The sequence below is a fragment of the Bombina bombina genome, chromosome 11 (assembly GCF_027579735.1).
Source record: "Bombina bombina isolate aBomBom1 chromosome 11, aBomBom1.pri, whole genome shotgun sequence".
NCBI classification, from domain to species: domain Eukaryota; kingdom Metazoa; phylum Chordata; class Amphibia; order Anura; family Bombinatoridae; genus Bombina; species Bombina bombina.
This window is the reverse complement of record NC_069509.1, coordinates 169,472,969-169,483,648: the sequence shown is the minus strand read 5'-3', so window position 1 is coordinate 169,483,648 and position 10,680 is coordinate 169,472,969. Positions and strand designations below refer to the sequence as shown.

The window sequence follows — 10,680 nt, the reverse complement described above, 5'->3', positions numbered from 1 at the left end:
GATTGAAAAATTCTGACATTGTTATTTGTGTTTTTACATTTCATACGGGTGTGTAGACGTTTTTTATATTCACTGTACTCCCCTTTAGATAAAATCCATCTAGTGAGAGTTATTACTGTTTTTCAGTGGCATACACACATATGCTATTAGAACCCGTGCCCCAGCATTTATACATCACACCTTCTCAGAGAGTCAGCAGTGGCTTGTATGACACAAATAAAGTCTTCACGGGCACAATACACACCCCAGCCAGCTCTCTGTGCTTGAACCTCACAGCATATGTGCGTATGCCACTAAAAAAACGTAATCAGTTTTACTAGACGCATTTTTGCTAATGAAACTATATTGCAAAAATGCTTCTGTTTAAAATTAAAATGCACATTTCAACTTTGACCTTTCTATCCCGTTAAACATTTATGATTACATTAGAGCATGTGATTTAACCCTGTATGTAGCTGATCGTTAAGGGTTTTCTTGGTTATAATAGCGTGGACTACACTATTATACCCTCCCTCTTGCCCTCACCAGAAACCAGACCGCGCTATTAAAAATGCAATCCCCATAGAAAGACCAGTGACGTATAGGGTAAATCACTGCTCATTAAGGGCTTTAACAACTTTCCAATTTAAGTTTGCTTTGTTTGTTGAAAAGCATACCTAAATAGGCTAAAAAAACCCAGCAATGCACTACTGGGATTGGTGGCTACACACATATGCCTCTTGTCATTGTCTCACCAGATGTGTTCAGCTAGCTCCGAGCAGTGCATTGCTGCTCCTCAGCATACCTAGGTTTACTCTTCAACAACAGATACCAAGAAATTAAAGCAAATTTGATAATATGAGTAAACAGGAAAGTTGTTTAATTTTGACTTTAGTGTCCCCTTAAACAAAAAGAAAATGACCTCTGTGTTTTGGAAATGGTTATTCACTAAAATCTTCTTAAAAGATTCATTTAATTGGATAAGACCAATTTTTCCTATCCAATCATATCCACCTTCTAAGAATTCTCATTTTAAAGAACAACCACGGTATTCTGTGTTTAACTGACCACAAACTACACACACAGTAGTGCGGTTACTATTTAGGTTTATTCTTACAAAAGAAAACGTTTCCAGACATGTAAAACATGTTTTTATTTATTTATTTTTTGTAAAAAGTTTTTATTTACATTCAAATGTGTTACCATGACAACAGAGAGACAGTAATAATTAAATAATATACATTAAACAGATATATGACCACAAATATGAAAATAAACATCACACACATCGTCTTTATATAGATCTCACTCCATTTTAACTTCAGATAATAATTCTTCAAACATGATTAAAGGATATTTCCTGCCACAGTTCCATTTGCATCGTCTGTTTTTAAGAAGAAGAAAAAAAATACACATCACTAATATTTCATAGACAGTGGGGCGCACTATGCAAAAATTATTATTTGGTTTATTGTATCTGCTGGAGTGTATTAAATTGTTTAAAGATAGCTCATTTACCTTTATTTTGTCAACTGAAACAGCTGCCAACACCTATACTGAAAATATTATTTTTTAATTGTTGTATTCTCTCTAGAATAACTCTGTAAACATGAGACAGCAGCTGTAATCATCCACCCAATGGGGGTGGGAGAGATAAGTCTTAAAGTGTTATTTTGCTCTCCTATTTGTTTTTGTTTTTAAGGGGATGATAAAATATGGAGGCATTTGTGTAGAGATAAAGATAAGACCAGGAGGTCTGTTCTTCCTGCAAGCTCAGACCATTTCAATAAGTAGTGGTTTATGTAAATTAGCACATCCCGCTATTTCAAATACAAAAATAAACCTAAAGGAGCAATGAAGACCCATTTTACAGTATAATGTCCCTTTAATGAGAGAGAGTCACATTTCTTCTTGCAGACAGAAAGAGTGAGACAGAGATGGAGAGAAATACAAGGGTAATGGGAGTAAAGACTGCATCAGGGGAGAAAAAGGCTTTTCTATAACATCGTTCAGATGTAAAATCCATTATTCAAAAAGCGAATGTAAATAGCAACATTCATTAAAGGGGCATGAATCTCCCAATAAAAAAAAAATGCATGCGCACCTGATAAATTATTTTCTTTCCTGGCATGGAGAGTCCACTAATCCATTCTAATTACTAGTGGGAATTCAATTCCTGGCCACCAGGAGGAGGCAAAGAACACCCCAGCAAAGCTGTAAGTACCTTCCCACTTCCCATAATCCCCAGTCATTCGGCCGAGGGAATACAGAAAGAGAAGAGGAACACCAAGGGTATAGAGGTGCCTGAAGTTTTAGAAAAAAACAAAAATTAGAAGCTGACTTGATGTTAAACAAGGGGCGGTCGTGGACTCTCCATGCCAGGAAAGAAAAGAATTTATCAGGTAAGCATAAATTTTGTTTTCTTTCCAATGGCATGGAGAGTTCACAAATCCATTCTAATTAATAGTGGGAACCAATACCCAAGCTAGAGGACACAGAATGGAAAGGGAGGGAGAAACAAGGCAACTGAAGGCACCACCGCTTGATGAATTCATCTCCCAAAAGAAACCTTAGCTGAGGCAAAAAGATAAGAGAAAAATGCATGCAACGAGGACCAAGCCTCCGCCTTGCAAATCTGCTCCACAGAAGCCTCATTTTTTTTTTTAAAAGGCCCAACGTATGACACTCTTCAATCAAAAAAAAAGAAAGAGTAGTTGACGTGGCCTTCTGGCCATTGGGTTTGCCAGCAAATATCACAGAAAAAAGCAGAGGATCAACAAAAATCCTTAGTAGCCTGGAAATAGAATTTTAGAGCACAAACTACATTCAGGTTGAGCAGACGGAAAGAAGGAATGACAATGTCCAGATTGCCATTGCAGTCTGAAACCGCCTTAGGAAGAAATCCCAATTTGGTACGAAGCACCGCATTATCAGCAAGGAAAATAAAATAAGAGGGTTCATACTGTAGAGCCGAAAACTCTGAGACTCTACAAGCATAAGAAATAGCTAGAAAAAACAAAACTTTCCAAGCCAAAAACGTAATATCAACCGAATGCATAGGCTCAAATGGAGCCTGCTGCAGAACCCAAAGAACAAGATTAAGGCTCCAGGGAAGATCAACAAGAGCAAACACAGGCCTGATTCTGACCAGGGCCCGAACTAAGGACTTAACATCTGGCAAGTCGGCAAAACACTTATGCAACGGAACAGAAATGGCAGGAATTTGACCCTTCAGGAAAAACTGACTGATAAACCCTTCTCCAGATCTCCTGGAGAAAAGACAGAATACAGGGAACCTTACTCTACGCCAAGGAAAAAAACCTGCATTTCGCACTGAAATGTAAGTGCGCCAAACCTTATGGAATATCTGCGAGATACCAGCTTACGAGCAAAATCAAGGAGTCAACAGCCATTGTCAGAAAACCTTGTCTAGACAAGACTAGGCATTCAAACTCCATGCAGTCAACTTCAGAGAATCCAGAATTAGATGCAGAAAAAAACCCCTAAAACAGAAAGTCCTCCTTTAACGGAAATTCCACGGGGAGAGGATGACATCCTCACCAGGTCCGCAAACCAAAGTCTGCAAGGCCAAGCTGGAGCAAATAGAATTACCTAAGCCTGCTCCAGATTGATACAGGCTATCACCCAAGGAAAGAGGGCAAACAGAGGAAAGGAAAATCAGACCGAAAACCCTAAGAAGCGCTAGATTGTCCACCAGGGCAGAATGCGGATCCAATGCAGTGGAACTGTAACTGAAAACTTGGAGAATAGGCGACACGTCCCCCATCGGAGGGATATGATTGCCACTCCCCTAGTGAAATGTCTACCTGCTCAGATACTTCGCATCCCAGATCTCCACACCTGGTAAGAAATATCAGAACAGAGGCAGAAGTGAGACCCTGCCCACCGAACAATGCGAAACGCCTCTGTCACCATGTATCTCCTAGTTCCTCCCTACAGGTAGCCATAAGCTACTGAATAGAAGTATTCAGAGTGGAATTGATAAACCAGACTGACCCAAGAAGAGGCCACAAAATCAGAGCATAGGGGATTGATTTCAAATTTAAATTATAAATAGGGAGGACGGACTTCCTAGGAGACTAGGTCCCCTCTAAAAGACCCCAAAGAGCTCCCCAGCTGAAGGGCTGGCTCTAAAGTCACAATTTCTCAAAATGGTCTCAAAAAAGCATGAACCTTGAGACAGATGGTCCTGCCAGAGCCACCAGGATAGATAAGTTCTCACAACAGGTTGTCTAGGACTATCCTCAAAGAAAAGTCAGAATAAATCCGATCCATAGTCTGAAAATACATAACTGTATAGATCTCAGAAGAAAATATAAAAAAGAAAATACCATACCCAGAGCAGCCGGGGAACAGACCAATGACAGAAGAGAAGACAGGCAGGAAGATTATTTTCTCACCTCCTAAGAAACTCATTCTCAATATGAAGTCAATAATCGCCCCAAAAAACAGACAAATTGGCACCAAGGAATCTTGTTCACATCACAACTTGAGAATAGGAACATGAAGGAAAGTTCCTTCCGGACTATGGAGGTCATAAAGTGACCCTCCTGGACTAAATAAGGATGGACTAGTAAATACCAACTGCACAGCTGTGACGTTCCTGGTGTCCCCCTGCCTGTTATTAAACCTAGGTCTCCAGGTTCCGAGGTCAGATTGCTCTGTCTGTGACACTAGAGGTCATCAGAAGCACATGCCAGATGAGGGAACAGGAACTCTCCTGAATGGAATGTTAAAATGAAAAGATGTAGCCGGGACCAAAATATGGTTCAGGAAGGGCGCCACCACAATCCTTGATCACTGGCAACTGCTTTTAAAGGCTTCCTCCGGTTAGCCGCACATGAACCTGTGCACTAAAAGAGTCCTAGAATCTTAGTAAAGATTCGGGGAGCCGTGGCCAGACCAAAAAGAAGTGCCTACTAAGTCCTTAGTAGTTTCCATTTAGAAGGATGGAACCTTGAGAACATTATTGATGCAGCTGGATTCAAAACACCCAAGCTTTTGGTTACTAGGTGGCTAAACTATCCACCAGACCACTAGAACTTTCTGAAGTAGGGTAACATAAAAAACATAATTTATGTAAGAACTTACCTGATAAATTCATTTCTTTCATATTAGCAAGAGTCCATGAGCTAGTGACGTATGGGATATACATTCCTACCAGGAGGGGCAAAGTTTCCCAAACCTCAAAATGCCTATAAATACACCCCTCACCACACCCACAAATCAGTTTAACGTATAGCCAAGAAGTGGGGTGATAAGAAAAAAGTGCGAAGCATAAAAAATAAGGAATTGGAATAATTGTGCTTTATACAAAAAAATCATAACCACCACAAAAAAAGGGATGGGCCTCATGGACTCTTGCTAATATGAAAGAAATGAATTTATCAGGTAAGTTCTTACATAAATTATGTTTTCTTTCATGTAATTAGCAAGAGTCCATGAGCTAGTGACGTATGGGATAATGACTACCCAAGATGTGGATCTTCCACGCAAGAGTCACTAGAGAGGGAGGGATAAAATAAAGACAGCCAATTCCGCTGAAAAAAATCCACACCCAAAACAAAGTTTAAATCTTATAATGAAAAAAACTGAAATTATAAGCAGAAGAATCAAACTGAAACAGCTGCCTGAAGTACTTTTCTACCAAAAACTGCTTCAGAAGAAGAAAACACATCAAAATGGTAGAATTTAGTAAAAGTATGCAAAGAAAACCAAGTGGCTGCTTTGCAAATCTGATCAACCGAAGCTTCATTCCTAAACGCCCAGGAAGTAGAAACTGACCTAGTAGAATGAGCTGTAATCCTTTGAGGCGGAGTTTTACCCAACTCGACATAAGCATGATGAATCAAAGATTTTAACCAAGATGCCAAAGAAATGGCAGAAGCCTTCTGACCTTTCCTAGAACCGGAAAAGATAACAAATAGACTAGAAGTCTTTCGGAAATCCTTAGTAGCTTCAACATAATATTTCAAAGCTCTAACTACATCCAAAGAATGCAACGACTTTTCCTTAGAATTCTTAGGATTAGGACACAATGAAGGAACCACAATTTCTCTACTAATGTTAGAATTCACAACCTTAGGTAAAAATTTAAAAGAAGTTCGCAACACCGCCTTATCCTGATGAAAAATCAGAAAATGAGACTCACAAGAAAGAGCAGATAATTCAGAAACTCTTCTAGCAGAAGAGATGGCCAAAAGAAACAAAACTTTCCAAGAAAGTAATTTAATGTCCAGCGAATGCATAGGTTCAAACGGAGGAGCTTGAAGAGCCCCCAGAACCAAATTCAAACTCCACGGAGGAGAGATTGACTTAATGACAGGTTTTATACGAACCAAAGCTTGTACAAAACAATGAATATCAGGAAGACTAGCAATCTTTCTGTGAAAAAGAACAGAAAGAGCAGAGATTTGTCCTTTCAAGGAACTTGCAGACAAACCTTTATCCAAACCATCCTGAAGAAACTGTAAAATTCTAGAAATTCTAAAAGAATGCCAAGAAAAATGATGAGAAAAACACCAAGAAATGTAAATCTTCCAGACTCGATAATATATTTTCCTAGATAAAGACTTACGAGCCTGTAACATAGTATTAATCACAGAGTCAGAGAAACCTCTATGACTGAGAATCAAGCGTTCAATCTCCATACCTTCAAATTTAAGGATTTGAGATCCTGATGGAAAAAAGGACCTTGCGATATAAGGTCTGGTCTTAACGGAAGAGTCCACGGTTGGCAAGTGGCCATCCGGACAAGATCCGTATACCAAAACCTGTGAGGCCATGCTGGAGCCACCAGCAGAACAAACGAGCACTCCTTTAGAATCTTGGAAATCACTCTTGGAAGAAGAACTAGAGGCGGAAAGATATAGGCAGGATGATACTTCCAAGGAAGTGACAATGCATCCACTGCCTCCGCTTGAGGATCCCTGGATCTGGACAGATACCTGGGAAGCTTCTTGTTTAGATGAGAAGCCATCAGATCTATTTCTGGAAGTCCCCACATTTGAACAATCTGAAGAAATACCTCTGGGTGAAGAGACCATTCGCCCGGATGTAACGTTTGGCGACTGAGATAATCCGCTTCCCAATTGTCTATACCTGGCATATGAACTGCAGAAATTAGACAGGAGCTGGATTCCGCCCATACCAGTATTCGAGATACTTCTTTCATAGCCAGAGGACTGTGAGTCCCTCCTTGATGATTGACATATGCCACGGTTGTGACATTGTCCGTCTGAAAACAAATGAACGACTCTCTCTTTAGAAGAGGCCATGACTGAAGAGCTCTGAAAATTGCACGGAGTTCCAAAATGTTGATTGGTAATCTCACCTCCTGAGATTCCCAAACCCCTTGTGCTGTCAGAGACCCCCAAACGGCTCCCCAACCTGTCAGACTTGCATCTGTTGAAATCACAGTCCAGGTCGGAAGAACAAAAGAAGCCCCCTGAACTAAACGATGGTGGTCTGACCACCACGTCAGAGATTGTCGTACAATCGGTTTTAAAGATATTAATTGAGATATCTTTGTATAATCCATGCACCACTGGTTCAGCATACAGAGCTGAAGAGGTCGCATGTGAAAACGAGCAAAGGGGATCGCGTCCGATGCAGCAGTCATAAGACCTAGAATTTCCATGCATAAGGCTACCGAAGGGAATGATTGAGACTGAAGGTTTCGACAAGCTGAAACCAATTTTAGACGTCTCTTGTCTGTCAGAGACAGAGTCATGGACACTGAATCTATCTGGAAACCTAAAAAGGTTACCCTTGTCTGAGGAATCAATGAACTTTTTGGTAAATTGATCCTCAATACAAGTTGATTAGTATGAGATTCTGCTAAATGTGAAGACTGAGCAAGTACCAAGATATCGTCCAAATAAGGAAATACCACAATACCCTGTTCTCTGATTACAGAGAGAAGGGCACCGAGAACCTTTGTAAAAATCCTTGGAGCTGTTGCTAGGCCAAACGGCAGAGCCACAAACTGGTAATGCTTGTCTAGGAAAGAGAATCTCAGAAACTGATAGTGATCTGGATGAATCGGAATATGCAGATATGCATCCTGTAAATCTATTGTGGACATATAATGCCCTTGCTGAACAAAAGGCAGAATAGTCCTTATAGTTACCATCTTGAATGTTGGTATCCTTACATAATGATTCAATATTTTTAAATCCAGAACTGGTCTGAAGGAATTCTCCTTCTTTGGTACAATGAAAAGATTTGAGTAAAACCCCAGCCCCTGTTCCAGAACTGGAACTGGCATAATTACTCCAGCCAACTCTAGATCTGAAACACATTTCAGAAATGCTTGAGCCTTCACTGGATTTACTGGGACACAGGAAAGAAAAACTCTTCTTGCAGGAGGCCTTATCTTGAAGCCTATTCTGTACCCTTGTGAAACAATGTTCTGAATCCAAAGATTGTAAATCGAATTGATCCAAATTTCTTTGAAAAATCGTAATCTGCCCCCTACCAGCTGAGCTGGAATGAGGGCCGCACCTTCATGTTGACTTGGGAGCTGGCTTTGGCTTTCTAAAAGGCTTGGATTTATTCCAGACTGGAGATGGTTTCCAAACTGATACTGCTCCTGTAGGGGAAGGATCAGGCTTTTGTTCCTTATTGTGACGAAAGGAACGAAAACGATTAGTAGACCTAAATTTACCTTTAGATTTTTTATCCTGTAGTAAAAAAGTTCCTTTCCCTCCAGTAACAGTTGAAATAATAGAATCCAACTGTGAACCAAATAATTTATTACCCTGGAAAGAAAGGGAAAGCAAAGTTGACTTAGAAGACATATCAGCATTCCAAGTTTTAAGCCATAAAGCTCTTCTAGCTAAAATAGCTAGAGACATATACCTGACATCAACCCTGATGATATCAAAGATGGCATCACAAATAAAATTATTAGCATGTTGAAGAAGATTAACAATGCTATGAGAATTATGATCTGATACTTGTTGCGCTAAAGCTTCCAACCAAAAAGTTGAAGCTGCAGCAACATCCGCTAAAGATATAGCAGGTCTAAGAAGATTACCTGAACATAAGTAAGCTTTTCTTAGAAAGGATTCAATTTTCCTATCTAAAGGATCCTTAAAGGAAGTACTATCTGCCGTAGGAATAGTAGTACGTTTAGCAAGAGTAGAGATAGTCCCATCAACCTTAGGGATTTTGTCCCAAAACTCTAATCTGTCAGCTGGCACAGGATATAATGGCTTAAAACGTTTAGAAGGAGTGAATGAATTACCCAAATTATTCCATTCCCTGGAAATTACTTCAGAAATAGCATCAGGGACAGGAAAAACTTCTGGAATAACTACAGGAGATTTAAAAACCTTATTTAAACGTTTAGATTTAGTATCAAGAGGACCAGATTCCTCTATCTCTAATGCAATTAAGACTTCTTTAAGTAAAGAACGAATAAATTCCATTTTGAATAAATATGAAGATTTATCAGCATCAACCTCTGAAACTGATGATGTTCATTTAAAAATTCTTCTGAAAAATGAGAAGTTTTAAAAGACCTTTTCCGTTTACTAGAAGGAGGAATAACAGACATAGCCTTCTTAATGGATTTAGAAACAAAATCTCTTATGTTAACAGGAACACTCTGAGTATTAGATGTTGATGGAACAACAACAGGTAATGTAACATTACTAAAGGAAATATTATCTGCATTAACAAGTTTGTCATGACATTCATTACAAACAACAGCTGGAGGAACAGATACCACAAGTTTACAGCAAACACACTTAACTTTGGTAGATCCAACATCAGGCAGCGATTTTCCAGAAGTATCTTCTGATTCAGGGTCCATCTGAGACATCTTGCAATATGTAATAGAAAAAACAACATATAAAGCAAAATTGATCAAATTCCTTAAATGACAGTTTCAGGAATGGGAAAAAATGCCAGTGAACAAGCTTCTAGCAACCAGAAGCAAATAAACAATAAGACTTAAATAATGTGGAGACAATAATGACGCCCATATTTTACGTAGAATCTAGCACAAACTTACTTCACCACCTCCACAGGAGGCAAAGTTTGTAAAACTGATTTGTGGGTGTGGTGAGGGGTGTATTTATAGGCATTTTGAGGTTTGGGAAACTTTGCCCCTCCTGGTAGGAATGTATATCCCATACGTCACTAGCTCATGGACTCTTGCTAATTACATGAAAGAAATAAACCTATTAATGCCGAAAGGACACCCAAGAAATATATGTCACCTGGGACCAGGGCCGTCTTTAATACTAACTGGACCCTGGGCAAACATTTTCTTGGCCCACCCCCCATGCAATTACGCTCTCCACCCCAACATCCCGAAAAAAAAATTAAATCAATTTATGTAATAATTTTTTTAAAATTATTAGCCCAGCAGTGTATCATCCACTGCTGGGCTAATCATTTAAAAAAATGAAATAAATTGCAATATGTGAAACTGGACCCAAGCAGTACTAATAAGTAAATAAATATATAAACACTGTGGATTAATTTAATATGCTTTTGAATGTGATTCTGGTGTGAGGTTAGCTGGTTAAAGAGATTTAGGGCAGCCAACAGGAGCAAAGCAAGGTAAAGACTGAGGAGGAAGCATGGAGGTGCAGACAAATATAAGTTTACTGACTGGAACAGCAGAACTACTATGGGAAGCTGTAAAATCTGAGACAGAGAGAAAAA

The 10,680-nt window shown here is 39.3% G+C and overlaps 1 protein-coding gene across 1 annotated transcript in view; it reads right to left on the bottom strand.

The window, feature by feature from the left end:
- Window positions 1–1,126: 1,126 nt before the first annotated feature.
- Window positions 1,127–10,680, bottom strand: part of VWA3A (von Willebrand factor A domain containing 3A) — a 147,692-nt gene continuing 138,138 nt past the window's right edge. The window contains exon 33 of the mRNA XM_053695138.1: window positions 1,127–1,363. Within this exon, the coding sequence (XP_053551113.1) occupies window positions 1,326–1,363 (38 nt within the window). The 3' untranslated portion in view covers window positions 1,127–1,325. The remainder of the gene's footprint in view (window positions 1,364–10,680) is intronic.